Source organism: Mirounga leonina, unplaced genomic scaffold (assembly GCF_011800145.1).
Source record: "Mirounga leonina isolate KUSES-001 unplaced genomic scaffold, KU_Mleo_1.0 Mir_151, whole genome shotgun sequence".
Lineage (NCBI taxonomy): Eukaryota > Metazoa > Chordata > Mammalia > Carnivora > Phocidae > Mirounga > Mirounga leonina.
In genome coordinates, this window is record NW_023270377.1 from 64463152 (window position 1) to 64481414 (window position 18263).

Consider the following 18263-nt stretch of genomic DNA (forward strand, 5'->3'; position numbering starts at 1 on the left):
AATAAATAAATAAAATCTTAAAAAAAAAAAACAAAAAAAACTTTAAAGTTCTCAGAAAGGTAGCTGACCACCTGTTCCTTTAATCACAGCCTTAGATATTTTCTTTCAGATGAACTTTTCACTTGGAACCAAAACCAAAGAGTTCAAGATGATAAACTTTAATGAGCACCATGGCTTGTGGTATTTTCTGCTGCATACAAAGAGCAGATTATGCCACATGCTTTGAAAATCAGACCAGCACTTACAAGTTGTCCACACTGTTTAGCTTGACTATGAATATGGAAAACAAAAAAGATAATCCTCATGAAAACAGTATGTGCCTTTTTGGGTGGAGCAGTCTTTAAAAGGAAACCAACGAAAAATATTACTAGGCTTTAAGTATGGGAAAGTAACCACTTTTTCCTTCTAGATTGTCATTACCTAACCTACTAGCATGGAAAAAAGCTAATGTTCATTGTCTCCTCAACAATTTTTTTTAAGATTGATTTATTTATTTGAGAGAGAGAGAGAGAGCAGGAGCTAGTACAGAGCTAGGCACTGGCCTGGATCTCACCACCCTGAGATCATGACCTGAGCCCAAACCTGGGGTCAGAAGCTCAACCAGTGGAGCCACCTAGGTGCCCCTCCTGCTCAACAAATTTAAAATTTGATTATGGCAACTTCCAAATATATCAACTAAAGTAAGATAATTAACAATGGTATGGAAATTTGGAATCTACAAAGAACACTTAAACCTCAAATCTTTACCACTATTTTTAAAGTATCCTGAAGCAGAAATAGGAAATCTCTTACTTCATTATAATTCAATTTAATTCTCTGACCTGAAGAAATCTATGAGCAGCTGATAGAGTTGCCTAATGGGTGCAAACATAATAGTTTGCACAGGAATGAATTTTTTTTTTAAGTAAGTTCTACACCCAACGTGGGTCTAGAACTCGGGACCGGGAGACCAAGAGTCACACGCTCTACGTCTGAGCCAGCCAGGCGCCCCATGCACAGGAAGTAATTTTATTGTCAACTTAAAATCCTGGAAAAAATGCCTCTGTCATTATCTGAGAGAAAAAAGGACCAGTTTAAAGCGTATTCTAACAAACACGGGATTGCAGCAATGTCTGTAAAGAGCTCAAGAAGCTTATCACCCTTCTGTTAAGAACTGTGACTTTTCTGCGCCACCTTGCGGCGGTAATACAACTACTGCACGTGAAAGTTAAAGGTTTTTCTCTGCGCCGGTCAGGCCTCCAACAGCCGCATTGCGGAAACTGGCCTCTACACAAACGGGCAGAAAATGGTGTCTTTCTTTGTAGCCAGAGCTGGGAAACACTGCTCTTTTTCCTACTTCCTGCCCTAGTTCCTCAATTCCTTCCTTCCAAATCCTCGGGCCCGCCCACCCGCTGTCCTCCTGGGGCCGTTCCCTCGTCTGAAACCCCTTCGCCTTCCGCCCCGTCAGGTCGCTCCCCCTCTCCCACCCGCAGCCCTTCCTCCGGGTCCTCGCAGCACCTCGTCCCTCGCAGCACCTCCTCCCTCGCAGCACCTCCTCCCTCTCAACACCTCCTCCCCGCAAATCCCTGCGTTGAGAGCCCGCCCCCTGCCACCGGCAGCCAATGGCGGCGCGGGCCCGCCCCGCCCCGCCCCTCCCGCCGCGTCCTGGAGCGCGAGCGGGGCTTGGGCCTGGGCTGCGGGGCCGCTGAGCTCCGGGCTGCTCGGCTGGGCTCCGCCGGGCGCTTGGCCTGGAGGCCTGCGACCCAGCCCCGTGGGAGCCATGGATTCGCAGGGGCTGAAGGTGAGCGAGCTGCCTTTGCCGGTAGCGAGGGGGCCGGGGAGCCTGGGGAGGGGCAGAATTAGCGAGGGCGTCATTACCCTGCTGTGCTTTTGCTGCCCCAGTTCGCCAGGGGCCCCAGCGTGGCGTGTGGGCCCATAGCTGCATCACTCGGGCCACCTCCGTGGGCCCTGCTTTGAAATCTTGAGGTCCAGGGCAGCCCGCGCGCCAAGCTGCTAAGGCATCGCCGTCGGGTGCTTGTCCCACCCGGTTTGTGGTGTGTACTTGTACTTTGTATCCCGTCGGCTCAGAAAGCTTGGTCAACGAGTAACACCAACGGCGCCTCCCGGTGCGATTTTTAAGGACTTAATTAAGCAAAGTCATGTCAGTAAACCTGTTGCACAGAAAGGGGCACGGAAAGATCACATGAAAACAAAGACAGGCTTGGAAGCGGAAGAGTATTTGAGGGTGATGGTCCTCTCCGTCACTGATCATCTATTAAGCAAATATTTTATGACGGACCCCTTAAGAAATGATCTAAAAACAGGGGCATGAGGCTTGAGAATTACAAGGTTTTTTTTGTAGGGTGATAGTCTCCATTTGTTCACTGATTAAGTCGTTCAGCACATGTTGATGGAGGGCTCACTCTGTGTCCACTAGAAGCTGGAGACCGTCCTTGCCTTCACAGATTTTACAGTCTAATGCTGGACAAAAACCTTAAATTAACCCAACAAATACTTGTTCGTAAGTAAATATGTATTGAATGCACGCTATATTGCTGGCGCTATTCTAGGCCCTGAAGATAATCAGCCCTGCAATATTAAAACTAAGAAAAATTCTCCCAGTCTTTGGAGCTTACATTTGAGTAAGGGTGAGAGACAGGAAGTACCATGTTAGGTGGAGATAAGTGGATGAAGGACAATTTGGCAGTGATAGGGAGCGCTGGCAGCTTTTTTTGCCTGAGCTACCTTTCCCCATCTACTTAATTTTTTTCATCACTTAATTTATCCTTTCCACTACCACCCAAATGAAATCTTTAATAAAAACACTTTCATGCTAAATACAGTTATGTGATTCCTCATCACTTAGACTAAAAGAGCAAATCCAAGGACTTAATATGAGGCCCTGCTAGACCCTACCTTTCTCTCCAACCTCCTCATTCTATTATCTGTTTTCTTAAGACTCTAAAACAGGGAATGGCAAACTTTTCCTATAAAGGGTCAAATAGTACATTTTCTTGGGTTTTTCAGGCCAGAGTGTCTCCGTCATCTAATCTGTCATTGTAGCTTGAAAGCAGCCATAGACATACTTAAACAAATGAGCACAGCCCTGTTCCAATAAAACTTTATTTATGGACACTAAAGTTTGAATTTCTTAAAATTTTCACATTATGAGTATTTTTTTCTTCTTTTGCTTTTTTTTTTTCTTTTTCCCCCTCAACCATTTGAAAATGTACAAACCATTCTTAGTTTGCTGCCTGTACAAAGAGATGCAGCAGGCCATAGTTTGCCAATCTCTGCTCTACAAAATAAAAAAATGGCTTTCAGTCCTCTCCATCCCCACCCCATCCTTGTGTATCGTTGCTGATTTCTTATGTCTGTTTTTGAGGTTACCGTGCCTGGCTAAGTCTTCTGTCTTCCTCGAGGATCTCGAAAGGGAAATAGGGAGAATGTGTATGTGTGGAGGGAGAGTGAGGAGTTCACGAGTCAAGAGGCAGTTCTGAAGTCCTCCCAGAGAATCTTTCCCTTACTTTTATTCTTCCATCCTCCCGTACCCCAACCTCATTCTTTGACATCCCTAAAGCACTTTCTAAGCTCTTTTCTTGCTTGCATTTACTGCATTGTATTTGTTAGTCTTTAGATTCTAGTCTCAGTTGGAGAATTTAAGCTTTTCTGGGTTAGGAACCATATTTTACTCATCTTCACATTCACAGCATCTAGCCCAGTGCCTGGCACTGGTAGGCAGTAAATGTTTGTTGGACTGAACAAACCAAGGAGTGGTAAGGTATGGAGAGTAGGCCGTAGGCTAGAGAAACAGAAGAGCCTTACTGACTGGTTAGAATCGGGGGACTGGGCAAACTGGAAGGGAGGATGCCATGACTTGATTTCGGGCTTGGGTAGCAGGGGCAAATGGAAAGATGAATCTGGAGCTTAGATGAGAGGTCTTGATTGGATACTACGTTTTTTACTTCATCAATGTATGGGGTTCAGAGGAACTTATTTTTTTAGGAGCTTTACAGTATAATGTCATAATTAATTCTCACAATGATCCGTAAATAACTAACAGCCTTTTTACAAATGAGCAAACTAAGGTGCTGTAAGATGGACCAGAAATTTAAAAACAGTTCTTTTCACCTTTAAATCCATGTCCTTTTTATGATACCTTTCAGGAGAGTTGTAGGTGCTTAAATGCTGAACGGAAGTCCTCAGTTGTGGTAAACTAAGAGGTCATCTGCGATCTTAGGGAAGGGCACTGGAGCAAAACTGCACTTTACTGGAGTGTGCTGTGGGGGGCACAGGAACTAGAGAGCAGTAACCGCAAGGAGGGAAGCAGAGTAGAAGTTACAGAGAATGTTTGCCTAACTGCTCTAGAGAAGCATGTGAACTATAGCCCTTCAGAAACAACAGATTGTAAAAAAAAGAGCAGTTTAGACACTCATATTTCAATCCTGTCAGTTGCTGCTTCATCCTTATTTCTCGCCCCTGCTGTACCAGCTTCAGAGTCAGTAGGTGAGTATGGGATGGCCCAGATTGGTTAATGGAGGTGAATCAGGTGTATCTCAGTGATAGTGAATCTGACTTCCCTCTTTGATTAGGTTAGCAACCAAGCCTTACACATGATCCTGAGCAAAAGGTGTAAAGCATAGACCCAATTAATCTGAACTTAGTATCTCCCAATACTAGTTTTCTGCCATGTAAATCTAAATAAAACAATTTCAGAAAGGGCTTAAAGATAGTAATTTCCATTAAGAAACAGTTTAGATCATTTGTTCTTACTGACAGTGATTTGTTGTAGAACTCAGAGAACAAGACAACATTTGACAATGAATTGCTGAATTCAGTTTGTTATTACTTTGTAATGCTGTAACAACAAAATAGAAGCAAGATTTTTTAAAAAAGAATCCTATGGTCTGGCAATGGAAGCCTCTTATTATTCCTGTTTTTTGTCTGTTTTCCCATTTTCTAAAACCTTTAAGAAAATATGGGCAAAGGAAAGGAGAGAGGTGAAAGTAGCCCAACTTCAGTATTGTTAACAAACAATTTAGAAAAAGAAGACTGAAATTATTAGGAAACATTGAGTTTTTTCAAAAATTTTGTGTTCATTGTGTTTTGCATTCCTTAGTGTTAAGTGCTAGTCTTTAAAATATTTTCAGGAACTTGGAAGAAAAAAAATCACATCTGAATTTTAGATTATTCAAGATTTTAGGTAAATATCTGTTTCTTATGGTATTTCAGAACAGCAAAATCTCTTTTAACATTTAGTCCTTATTTCCTTTTAGACTTTGATTAATTACTATTGTCAAGAGAAATATTTCCATCATGTGTTACTTACTGCCAGTGAAGGAGTTAAGAGGTATGGCAATGACCCAGTGTTCAGGTTTTATCATGCCTATGGTACATTAATGGAAGGTACGTGCTAATTATTAAACATGTTCCATACGTTTTTAAGTTCTTGTTTTGTAGTATGAACAGTTTTTCACATTATAATTTTGATTTTCAGGTAAAACTCAAGAAGCTCTTCGCGAATTTGAGGCTATTAAAAATAAACAAGATGTATCACTTTGTTCTCTAATTGCACTGATATATGCCCATAAAATGAGTCCTAATCCAGGTATAGTATTTAAGTATAAGGCTTAAGACAATTTTTTCTACTCAATTCATTTTGATTTTTCTCAATTACCATTGCACTTAGTCTAATAATACTATATTATAATTTTCTGTGAATACTATTTTATCAATTTGTCTTATCTTCCCTGACAAGGTTACAAATATGTCAAGCACAAGAAATATGTGTCTTATATCCCTTTCATATTCCATATATCTTACGACAGAAGTTTCATTTCTATATAGGGATCATTGGAATTAATATCAAGTTGAATGTATATTGGCAGTTATTAAGCAAAGGACAGCGCAAAAGAGGTATATGCGGAAATTGCTCTGCAGCAGCCAACTTTATAGCTTGTTATGTGCAAATCTATAGCTATATGCAATTTATCTCTTCCACTGTATCTTAAGCTTCTTCAAGGCCTGTACACATCCCCACAGGGGGCTTGCTAGCTCTTGGAAGATATGCAGTAAATTTTTATCCAGTAGTCGGCTGGAAAGTATAAGTAAATTATAGAGAGAACTTTATGCATAAACCAGCAATTAAAATTATGTGAACTGTCAATATATGGTGGATCTTAATGGTGGAAGCAGAATATCATAATTATAGGTAATAAAGAGGAAATAGTATTGTATTCTTTTATATACATTCACTAACAGCTAATAGCATTGTAAATATAGATCATGTTTCAAATAATTAGACAATAATCAGATGTCACAGAATTTTTTCTTAATATTAGAAAATTTTTTTCCTTAGCAAAGTATCACATACCTCCTTCACCTCACATACACTCGCACAAATGAACAAAAAGTTATTTAAAACATTAATATGTGTAACAAGTAAACAAATCTAATGACTAGATGCTTACTTTCTGCAAGGGACTATGTCAAATATAGTTAGAGAATACAAAAGAATTGTAAAAAGTGGTCTGTGACATCAAGTTTATAGTCTAGTGAAGAAAAGAAAATGTAAAACCCACAAAGGTTAAATGCTAATGTTACTATTAAATAAAATTATGAGAAAACAAATGAGTCCATAATTAACTGAAAATGACTATGTACTGTTAATCCGTAGAAGGCTGTGGAGGTTTTGTGGGGCCTTAATCTGGTCTTTGAAGGACAAGTAGGATTTGAATATAAAGCATATTTGTCAGGCTAAATCGATGGGAAATATGTCGAAGTGGTTCAGGATTAGGCTCTTGTATGGGTCTCTGATCCAGCAGGAGTGTATTAGGTAGAGCAGAGAATTTGCATGGAGAGATATAGCCAGTAAATCTAAAAAACAAATTAGTACCAAATATTTTCCTCTTAGAATCACGTTTTCATTTAATTGGTTGTTCTCAAGGGGTGTTGGTTCTGTTGGGAAATGTGATTTCCAGGACAGTAAAAAGATGGAGGCAGAAATACTGTGTAGAAACACCTGAGTACTGACTCTACTTTCTGCCGTAGATGATTCTGAGTGGGGTTAAGCTCAGGAGAGACCCAGATGTCCATCAGTATTGCCTAGGAAGGCCCTTGATTGTTCACGTTCATTCTTCCTAAATGCTGACATAAGCCCTGATTATAAAAGGGCTGTCGTGCTTTAAGAACGTGAGCTGATATCTGGTAAGAGCCAGCTTTGTGCAGATGGTGTCACAGCTAACAGATGCCCCACATGGGACTTGATGGACATCTAGCAGGAAAGTACAAATCCTGCCCCTGCCCTGATGAGTTCTCTTTCTGTATCATGACTATTTAATGAGAACTTATGAAGGTGTTCAAGTGGGAGTGTTGGAGGGTCTTCTTGCCAGGCAATCTGTAGCCTTCCAAAAACAATTTTGTTTCGTGAGCTCGTAATGTAAGTTTACATTGGTATCATTAGAGATAAAAGGAAGAGATAATACCGTTTTCTGGTATTTCCAGAAAGGTAGTTGGTTAGAATCACAGTCTTCAACTTTGACATTTCTTATAACTTATTGCATAGCTGATCCATATTCTGATTCAATTCAGGATTTGGATCTAATTGACATTTGTGTCCTAAGTACGTACCTAATAGATTTAATGGTTAGAGTTATTAGAGGTAGACCGTCTTTGTAAGGGAGCTGCCAAGCAGTCGATATTAAACCATGTAAATAATAGTAATTATATTACCTTTCACTGGCCTATGACAATAGCCAGGAATGTTTACATATTTTAGAATTGGATTAGGGAGTTGGGTAATTTGAGTACTAGTTTTGGATTTGCCCCTAATAATTTTAGAATCATTGCTAATTTTTTCAAGTCTTATTATTTAAAAAAATTTGCATATTTAGCCTTTAGATCTTGAGAATGACGTAAACTGTAGAACTATAGTGTACATTACAGTGATCATTAACCACACGTGGCTGCTGAGTACTTGAAATGTATCTAGTTTGAGAGACTAAATTTAAAATACACATTTAATTTTAATTAAATGTAAGTTTAAAAACTGATACTTGATTCAGTTATTAGAAAAGTTATGTTTGGAATAGTGAATATATGAATCTGCTATTTTTAGCTATAAATTTTATGGAATCTAAGTACAAATCAAGTATTTTTTTATTAAACTTTTTATTAGAGAGAGAGAGAGAGAGAGAGCATGAGAGGGGGAGGGGCAGAGGGAGAAGCAGACTCCCTGCTGAGCAGGGTGCCTGACACAGAGCTCGATCCCAGGACCCTGGGATCATAACCTGAGTTGAAGGCAGATGCTTAACAGACTAAGCCACCCAGGCGCCCCAAATCAAGTATTTTTGAAGAAAATTTAGCATCATAATTTAGATATACTTTGTATAAGATACATATGAGATTTTAAAAATTTAATAAAGTATCTCAATTTTCATGTCAATTTTGTGTTGGAATGATAACTTGGATATATTAGGTTAAATAAAATATATTATTGAAATCAATTTTACTTGTTTCTTTTTGCTACTTTGATGTGGCTACTAGGAAATTTTAAATTACAAATGTGGCTTGTATTTTATTTCTATTAGACAGTGGTGCTATAGAGAGAACTATATTCTGTGCTCTGTTAATTGACCCATTATGAACACTTGATCTAGAATTTAATTTTCATTTAATGCCTTTTTTCCCCTCCTAGATAGAGAAGCTATTCTGGAATCAGATGCCAGAGTGAAGGAGCAACGTAAAGGAGCTGGGCCGAAAGCTTTGTACCATGCAGGCTTATTTCTATGGCACATTGGCCGTCATGACAAGGCTAGAGAGTATATTGACAGAATGATCAAAATGTCAAATGGCAATAAAGAGGTAACTGGGTTTCTTATTTTGAAATAGATACACTAGTAAAAGAAGCTTATATTTTCAGTAGTATTCCTTATTATTCTACTCTATTCTCATTTTATAAATAGCTTTATTTTAATATTTTGTAAATATTGTAAATATTACAAAACTATTGTAAAAGATTGTAAAAGCTTTATTTTGTAAAATTGTGGTTGTCTAAGGTTGTTTGTTTTTATGCTATTTATTAACTCTTTAAAAGATTCCTCCCTGGTCCCTTTCCTCCCTTCCTTCCTTATCTGTCCTTTCCTCTCACTTTCCTTATCGAACTCTAGATACAAGGCACTGATATTTGCACTGTTAATGATACAAAGATCAGGAATACATAAACTTTACTTACATGGATGGATCAGTCTAGTAGTGTTATAGAGCACATACCCAGCTAATATTATGAGAACATTTATAAGTGGTATGAGAGACATGTGATTAAAATATAAAATAGTAATTAAGTTATTGCTCACTTACTTTGTGCTAGGCATTGTTCTAAGAGTTTAAGGAGAGATTGCATCTATAAGTGTTAGGAGAATGAGGAAGAATTTCTTGAAGGAAGTAGCATTTGAGCTGAAACCTGAAAGATGGATACAGTTTCCAAATGCAAAGATGATGGAAAAGGGAAGCAGTACTCCCAAGGTGGGAAATAATAAATGGAAATAAGAAAAACAAGGAGATGTATACACATATTTATATCTAATTTGATAGGCAATGGAGAGGTCATTGAGGTGTGTGTGGTTTTTTTTTTTTTTAAGATTTTTATTTATTTGTCAGAGAGAGAGAGAGAGAGTGAGCACATGCAGGGGGAATGGCCGGCAGAGGGAGAAGCAGGCTCCTCAATGAGCAGGGAGCCCGATGCGGGACTCAATCCCAGGACCCTGGGATTATGACCTGAGCCAAAGGCAGACGCTTAACCAACTGAGCCACCCAGGCCTCCCCGTTATTGAGGTTTTTAATCGTGGCAGTGGTATTATTAGAGTGCAAATTTACAAGACTGATTTAATGATGGTTTATAGGATGAATTGGTGTGGGGAGAAACTAGAGTGCAGCCCCAAAAATGGTAGTACATGCTTTCTGACAGAAGGTTTTGTGAGCCTAGACTAAAATATTGTACCATGGGTATAAGTTTGAGAATTATTAAATACCCACAAGAGCTGTCAACTGATTATAAGTGGCAGGGGCAAGATTTTGAGGTGTCAGATATCAGGGATGTCTCTCTGAGGTCTTAAGCCTGGACAGTTCAGAGACCATGGTTCAGGTTAACATGAACAGAGAATGTTGGGATGAGAAGGTAATCTTGGAGGGGGTAGGATATTTGGTTCCAGACATGCTGTGTTTCCATCTCTGGTAGAACAGTGTGATGGAGATAGTAGATGAGCTTTTGGAAAAAGAAAAGTTTAGACAAGGTATTGGACTAGAAAAAAGGCTGGGCATCATCCACACAGAGACAATAGTTGAAATGATTCAAATACAGACATTGATCTAGTGAATAGAAATAGCATTGTTTTAGGGGCACCTGGGTGGCTCAGTGGGTTAAATCTCTACCTTCAGCTCAGTTCATGATCCTGGGGTCCTGGGATCTAGCCCTGCATCCAGCTCCCTGCTCAGTGAGGTGCCTGCTGTCCCTCTCCCTCTCTCTTTGCCTCCACCCCCGCTCCTGCACACATGTGCATGCTTGCCCTCTCAAGTAAATAAAATCTTTTAAAAAGAGAGAAATAGGGGCGCCTGGGTGGCTCAGTTGGTTAAGCGACTGCCTTCGGCTCAGGTCATGATCCTGGAGTCCCGGGATCGAGTCCCGCATCAGGCTCCCTGCTCGGCGAGGAGCCTGCTTCTCCCTCTAACCCTCCCCCCTCTCATGTACTCTCTCTCTCTCTCATTCTCGCTCTCTCAAATAAATAAATAAATCTTTAAAAAAAAAAAAAAAAGAAATAGCATTGTTTTAGTATTCATATCTTTCTTTTCAAGTGAAATGCAGGGAGGTAAATATAATCTTAAAGATTTATAAGTTTATGAGTTAACCTAGAAATTTTTTGATAGAAGAACAGATTTCACAATTTTTTTGGACACTGAAAAGTACAGTAACATGTATCCATCTTCTTTCTAATCCTATAAACCTTATAACCTGCTGACTCAGTAGCATTTCTGAAAGTAAGCATCCATGACTTCTTCAGTCTTTGATTTCTGAGGCCATTTTTTCTTTCATTTGAAACTCAGTGGACGAGTCACAAGGATTAAGATAGTTGCCAGATTATCTTAATTTTTAATACATATCAAGCAAGACACTTCTGTTTTTCCATCTTAGTCCACTTGGTCTGTTTGCCCAAAAAAAGAGGTAATGGATTCTTGTTTGTGTATTGAATTACATGTTTAACAATTACTATTAATAATTTACTAGTGCTCGCTTCAGTGGCACAAATTACTAAAGTAATTTACTAGCAAAGTCCCAGGTAAGAATATTGGTTATTTAGGATTAATGGAATGTTTGATAAGTTTCTTAATATTAATATTGAATATGTTGTAACCGTAAGGGCTGAAATACATAACAGTTCCTAAGACTTAGGCTGGAAAGGGTTTGAAAACAGTTTTCCTGAACACTCTTATTATTCATAACATTTTTGACAGAGTGATTTTTTGTTACTAATCACAAAAAAGGATGTTAGGTTTACCTCTTTCATCAACATTTATTTCTTTCATTTACAATAAAATGAAAGTATGATTAGAATTTTTCATTCTACAGGGACAGGTTTTGAGAGCATGGCTTGATATCACAAGAGGAAAAGAACCTTATACTAAAAAAGCACTGAGATATTTTGAGGAGGGATTACAAGACGGAAATGATATTTTCGCTCTGCTGGGTAAGGTGAGTTGGAGTGAGGGTAAATAAATCATGTTTTAAAATTTATTCATAATATATTTGAAACCCAACAAAATGAGTAGCCCAAAAAAGATAATAATTGTCATGTTACTTTTATCAGCTCTCCGTTATGGGAGGGACTTGGATTTTATTTGTACAGGACAGTGAACAACAAACTAGAGAGATGTATTCCTTACCAAATTCCTAAATCTTGATTGGTTTTAATTGTTGTTGGTGGTGGTTCCTATATTATTTACTCACTAAACATTTATAGTCTAATATTGCAAGGCATCACTCCAGATACTAGGGATACCCTGAAGCAAAATAAAACTTGTTGCTTTTTGGAGCTTATACTCCAATAAATAAAATAAATAAGTAAACCTCAAAAACTAATGATGTAATGTATGGTGATTAACATAACATAATAAAAAAATAAATAAGTAAATTATGTAGCGTATTAGAAGGTGATAAGTGCAATGGAAAAATAAATAAATCAGGTAAAGGGGGAGATGTAGAGCTGGGTTATGAATTTGTAGGTTTAAATGATGTGGTCAGAGAAAGTGACATTTGAGCAAAGACATATATAGGAGGTGAGAAGCTCTGTGGGCTCCTGCAGGAAAGCATTACAAATAGAGGAGATAACAAGTTGAAATACCTTAAGGCATGTTCAGGGTATTGCTGGGAGACCAGGACATGAAAGTGGAATGAGCAAAGCGGAGGTTAGAAGTGGAGGCTAGAGGAAAAGAAGGTGGGTGTGGGGGCAGGTGGGCATGGGGGGAATGAGGAGAGGCAGGGCTGATTGTATAAAGCCTTTGGCTTTTAATTTGAACCAGATAGGCAGCCGATGAAAAGAGAAACAGTATGACCTGACTTATATTGTGAGGGATGAGCAATTAATTGACAGAGTCATTAGAAATCATTGGTAGGTAGAAATGTATAATTCGGGCCTTTCTTCAGTTCCATTGATGCCTTTAGAACGCCTTAAAATTTTTCATATTTTTGATTTGGCAACAAGAAATTAAATGTATATGTTAGGAAAACACCTTGTTAGATAAGCAGTAATTGGGGGATAAAAAGGAAGAGGAGAGGATTATTAGTGTCTTGGCTGTTGTTAATATCCCCTCATCGCTCTTGTCAATTTCTGTGGCTAGTGAGCTTGTTCAGATATGCACCTATGGTATACACTAGCATTCCAGCTGATTGGAGTCAAGTTTTACCTAAAGGCACTGCTAGAGGAATTGAGTATTTATCAAGTTTTTAAAAAGTTTTTTTTGATCATTTCTCCTCCTCCCTATTTCTTAAAGAAAAGCTAGTTGATAATCTCTTAAGGTGGGGCAATTTCAGGTGTTAATATATTTTAGGAGGGACTTACCTTTTTCATCCTATACTTAAGATTGGTTTAAATTCTTTTTCTGCTACAACTCATCCCAATTATGTATTTATTTTTCAATTAATTCAATAGAGGATGTTTGCATTAGCCTAATTCCAACTTGGAATGATGTGAACCAAATACACAGCAAATTTAGTTTCATTTAATATGTATGTGGCATCATATGGGAGATGATAGTCTAAGGAAGTAATAGATGTGGTCTTTTAACATGATTTTCTTTTTTTACATTACCAGCTATTTAGACAGATTCTAAAGATATATGTAATTTGAAAAAATGCTCTGCATTAATCTTTCTCAGCTATTTAGAAATTTTAATAGTAATTTATTTTGACATAATGGCATCTTTGGATGGTTCTCAGACTTTAATTATATGGGAATATAATTATATGGGAATATACATGAAAATATAATCTCAAACCAATTTTAGGATTATATTGCATCTTTTGAGACTGGATGATCATTTTGAACTGAGATATTCCAGGACTAAATTTATTCCTAAAGGAGATCTCGAAGCAAATTTTTAAAAATCTGATATGTGATAAATATGCCTCATATCTTTTCTTAAAGCAGTAACTCTATAGCTTTATTTTTTCTGACTATGAAAGTAATACATAGACATTGTAAAAAATATTCACAATTCAGTAATATCTGAATTAAGAATAAATATCACCATTAAAGATAACTAGTTAAACTATTGCATTATAAATGACATCTCTTCATGTCAGTAACTATAGATCTACAAATCCATATAACCACCTAAAATTTGATTAAATAGGTAGGCTATAATTTAATCCTGTATGGACATTTTGGATTATTTTTATTTTTTCCATTATATCTATTAGAAATCTGCCATAACTATAATCTATATTTTTTTGTGGTCTTACTCAGTTATTTCCTTAAAATACTTTCTAGAATTGAAAATGTTGAGCTAGAAGGAGTTGCTTGAACTTTATTTTGCTTATTTTTTAAAGTCTTATCTTCTTTAGCCTGAAAGTAATTTTTTTAAAAAAACATACAAAATCTCTTCATTTTAGATGCTTTTTGCAAATAACCTAGAAATATTTTATTCTAAAAGATAATTGTTCTCTTCTAGTTATTCAAATTAGGGTTTTATAACAAAGTCAATTACATAAAATATTTTTATTGTTCTGTAATGTTTTGAAGTTTTTGTTTTGTTAAAAACTTATTTTGTACTTCTCATTATAAAAATAACTGTTCCCTACAGAAAAGTCAGAAAACAAAAATATAGAATGTGTTAAACACTAGTATTGTACCTCTTCCAGGATAACTGTTGTGAGAACCTTGGTATATATGATCACAGTTTTGATATCACATTTTTTCTCCCATTAGGCGCAGTGCCTTGAGATGCGCCAGAATTACTCCGGTGCTCTGGAGACTGTGAACCAGATAATAGTGAACTTTCCAAGTTTCCTTCCTGCTTTTGTAAAGAAAATGAAACTACAACTTGCCTTACAGGATTGGGACCAGACTGTTGAAACAGCACAGAGGTTAAGTAAAAAAATATAATACAAGTACCTTTGGATCTGGTTATAATTTCCAGGAAAAAAAAAACAACTATATATTTTTATCATATTTTAAGTTTGATTTTTTCATATTTTAAGTTTGATGTTTTCAAACAATATAGAATTGAAGAACTTAACATTGCATGATTTTTAAAAACTCAATTTATTGATTTATGTAAATATCTGAATAGCTGTTCAAAGACACTCTTTTATGGAAAATGACCCTGCCCTTGTGAAGCTTATATTCAAATGAGAGGAACCACATAAAAAGCAGAACAAATAAGAGGTTATGTAGTATTTTAGAGAGTTTGCTATGGAGAACAAGATAAAGCTGGGAAGGAAATAGGGAGTGGGGGGAAGGGTTCCATTCGATGGGATGACCAGAGAAGGCCTCAGTGAGCAGATGGCGTTTGAACTAAGGGAGCAAGCCATGCAGATATCTGGAAGAAGACTTTGCAGAAAGAAGGAAAAACAAGTGCGAAAACCTTGAGGCAAAAGTTTGTGTCATATTTTTAAGGAGTAGGAGGGGATAAAATGACTGGACAGTGAAGTCAGAGCAGAAGGGTGGAGCTGGGGAGCCAGGATGTGAAAGGTCTTAGGGAGCCAGGATGTGAAAGGTCTTAGGGAGCCAGGATATGAAAGGTCTTGGTCATCTTAAGGATTTGGATTTTTCTTCTGAAGTGTGAAGTCATTGGAGGGTTCCTTTTCTCTCTCCGCCCCTTCTCATTTTCCTTTTTTCTCCCTCCACCTGCCTCCCACTTCTCCCACCCCTTTTTTTTTTTTTGATGTGTAAGTTAAAGAAACCAGTCTTTTATCCTGTAGGTTTTCCATACGAATTTTATTGACTACATGCCATGTACCACATAACTTGTTGCTATCCTATGAATTTCCTATAAATTGGTACTGGATATAGAGGCTTGGTTAGATTCATGTTCAATTTTTTTTTTTTTTTTTGCAATTATTTAGTAAGTGGTGATGTGTTCTTTCATCAAAGGGACATAATCTGTGCTTGTCTTTTTGTGCTATTAGCAGAATTTTCTTTTTTTAAGAGAGGTAGTGGGGGGAGGGGCAGAGGGAGAGAGAGAATCCTAAGCAGCCTCCACACCCAGTGCGGGGCTCGATCTCCCAGCCCCAAGACCATGACCTGAGCCAAAATCCAGAGTTGGACACTTAACTGACTGAGCCACCCAGGTGGCTCAGAAATTTATGCTCAGTATGTGGGTGCTGTAGGATTAATATGATTATATCATTCTTTCTTCATTTCTTAGCTGGAATACTATTAAAAAAAAAAAAAAACCTTCTAATCTACTGGTGGTTATCTGGTGCTATAGTTCATATAAGAAAAATTGGATAAGTGCTTGAGTCTTTTATTTCTGGGTTTCAAAAACCAAAAAAAGTTTAAAAATTCCCTGGCATCCTGCAGTAGTGACTGATCAGTAGTTTGGATTTGTTTATATGACATAGATTAAACTTACATGTCTCTAACCATTTTGGTTATTATAATTGCTCAAATTGTCTCATCTTTGGCTCTTAGTAGCCTCTTCAAGTTAGTTTTTAAGTTCTTTTCATATGATCCTAGTAGTCTTTGATAGTTTCCTTGCTATTTGGTATACAGCAAGATATACTAGGGTCATTTTGTATATTTACTGCCCCAAACAGGTATTAGCCATTGTGGAATGCAGTCTAATCCCTTTTAGTGGGAAATGATATTTGGAGGCCACAATTTGGACATTAGTAACTCTTTGATATTTATATTTTTCTAGATTTCTAGGCACTGTGTGAGTGAGGGGGTGAGGGGATAATATATAAAAAATATATTTTGGGGGATGTGTGTAAAAAATAGACTTGTTATATAGTTTATAAACTTGATTTTTCTTTTTTTTTAAAGATTTATTTTAGAGAGAGAGAGAGTACATGTTGTGGTGGGGAGGGGCAGAGGGAGAGGGAGAGAGAAACTCAAGCAGACTCAGTGCTGAGCATGGAGCCCAATGCGGGGCTTGATCTCACAACCCTGAGATCACTACCTGAGCTGAAACCAAGAGTTAGATACTTAACCAACTGCGCCACCCAGGTGCCCCTAAACTTGGTTTTTCTTTAACTTAGTATTTTGTGGATGTTCTTTTATATCCATTCACACAGATATACATAATTCTTTTCTAACAATGAAAACATCTGTAAAATAAACATACAAATAGTTTATCTTTTCTCATTGGTAGACATTTAGGCCTATACACACACACACCCCTTTATACACAAATAGGTGTATTTCTGGAGGATGTTTCCCAAATAAGGGATTACTGAGTTAAAGGGAATCATATTTGTTAGGATAGGCTAAGCTCCTATAAAAAAAAAAAAAGATCTAAACACATAATAGAATTTTTCTTGTGATATGTAACTATTTTGAGTGGGTGTAAATCTTGATCAAGCAGCCTTCCTCCACACCATCATTAAGGGACCTAGTCCCTTTCTGTCTTGCAACCCTGCCTTGTCCTAAAACCTCATGACATTGCTATCCAGCTGGTACAAAGGGAAAGAGGGTGGAGTCATTCCACTTTTCTTAAAAGCCCAGGCCCAGAAGTGGCATACAGTGCTTTGTCTCCCATGGGCCACATCTAATTGCAAAGGTGGCAGGAAAATGTAGGCTAGCTGTGTGCCCAAGCAAATAAAGAGAGAATGGATTTGAGGGGACAGATTGCAGTCTCTACCTCAGGTATGCATGTTTGAAATTCTGGAACACACTACCAAATTGTTCTCCTAAGAATTTATGCTAATTTATACTCCCATCAGTAGTCTACTGGATGCCCCCTCCCCCTTCTTTATTAATTCTGGCTATTATTGGTGTGGTGTTTTTGTTTTTGTTTTTAACAATCTGATAGAATAAAAGTGGTAGAATCTGGTAGAATCAAACCTTATTTTTATTTTCATTTCTTCAATTATGTTGAGATTGAGCATCTTTTTAATACCAAAAGCTATTCACCGAGCCCCCCCCCATGCTGACTGGTCCTTTTTTTTTTTTTTTTTTAAACTGGGTCTAGCCTTTCCTATATTTCTAATGGATTTTTCTATTTTTTAAGGCAAGTTCTCTATCATGTTTCTTTTTTGATAGTTTTCTTGGCTCTTCTTTTGCAATTGACTGTCAGAATTAACTTACCAAGTTAAAAAAAAAAAAAACAACCTTATAAGATTTTGGTTTGAATTGCATTAAATCTATAGATTATTTGGGGAAAAATATTTTTTAACCAAAGATGAGTATTATCATGGGGCAGCTATCGGGGCATAGCAAACAACTACAGATCTCAGGGCATATGACTATAAGCACTCATTTCTCACTTTGGTAAGGATCATCTGACCTCGACCAGGCTTGCCCAGGGTTCTGCTTCAAATTTTAGATCCAGCTGGCTGGGTGTAGCACCTCGTTGCAGTTTGGTCTCTGGTCAGCTCTAAGGGTGTTCTTCTCTGGGCTCAAGCCAGAGAGCAGCAGCCACCCAGAGGAAACTCTTCTCATGGTGATAGCAGAGATGCAAGAGGACAGGCAGAAATATTCAGTGCCTCTGAAACTTTGGGGTGGCACACTTCCATTCTTACTCACATTCCATTGACCAATATAAGGAAAATGTCCAGGTCCATAGCCAAG

At 37.7% G+C, this 18263-nt stretch overlaps 1 protein-coding gene across 7 annotated transcripts in view; it reads left to right on the top strand.

Annotated features, from left to right (window-relative positions):
• Positions 1 to 1648: 1648 nt before the first annotated feature.
• TTC21B (tetratricopeptide repeat domain 21B) overlaps positions 1649 to 18263 on the top strand; it is a 94143-nt gene continuing 77528 nt past the window's right edge. For 5 of the 7 annotated variants that reach the window (XM_035007858.1, XM_035007857.1, XM_035007856.1 and 2 more), the window contains exons 1-6: positions 1649 to 1780; positions 5256 to 5385; positions 5477 to 5587; positions 8675 to 8841; positions 11600 to 11722; positions 14457 to 14614. In XM_035007858.1, coding sequence (XP_034863749.1) covers positions 1760 to 1780; positions 5256 to 5385; positions 5477 to 5587; positions 8675 to 8841; positions 11600 to 11722; positions 14457 to 14614 — 710 coding nt within the window. In that variant the 5' untranslated portion in view covers positions 1649 to 1759. The remainder of the gene's footprint in view (positions 1781 to 5255; positions 5386 to 5476; positions 5588 to 8674; positions 8842 to 11599; positions 11723 to 14456; positions 14615 to 18263) is intronic. The other 2 variants (XM_035007860.1, XM_035007859.1) reach the window with 1 other exon arrangement.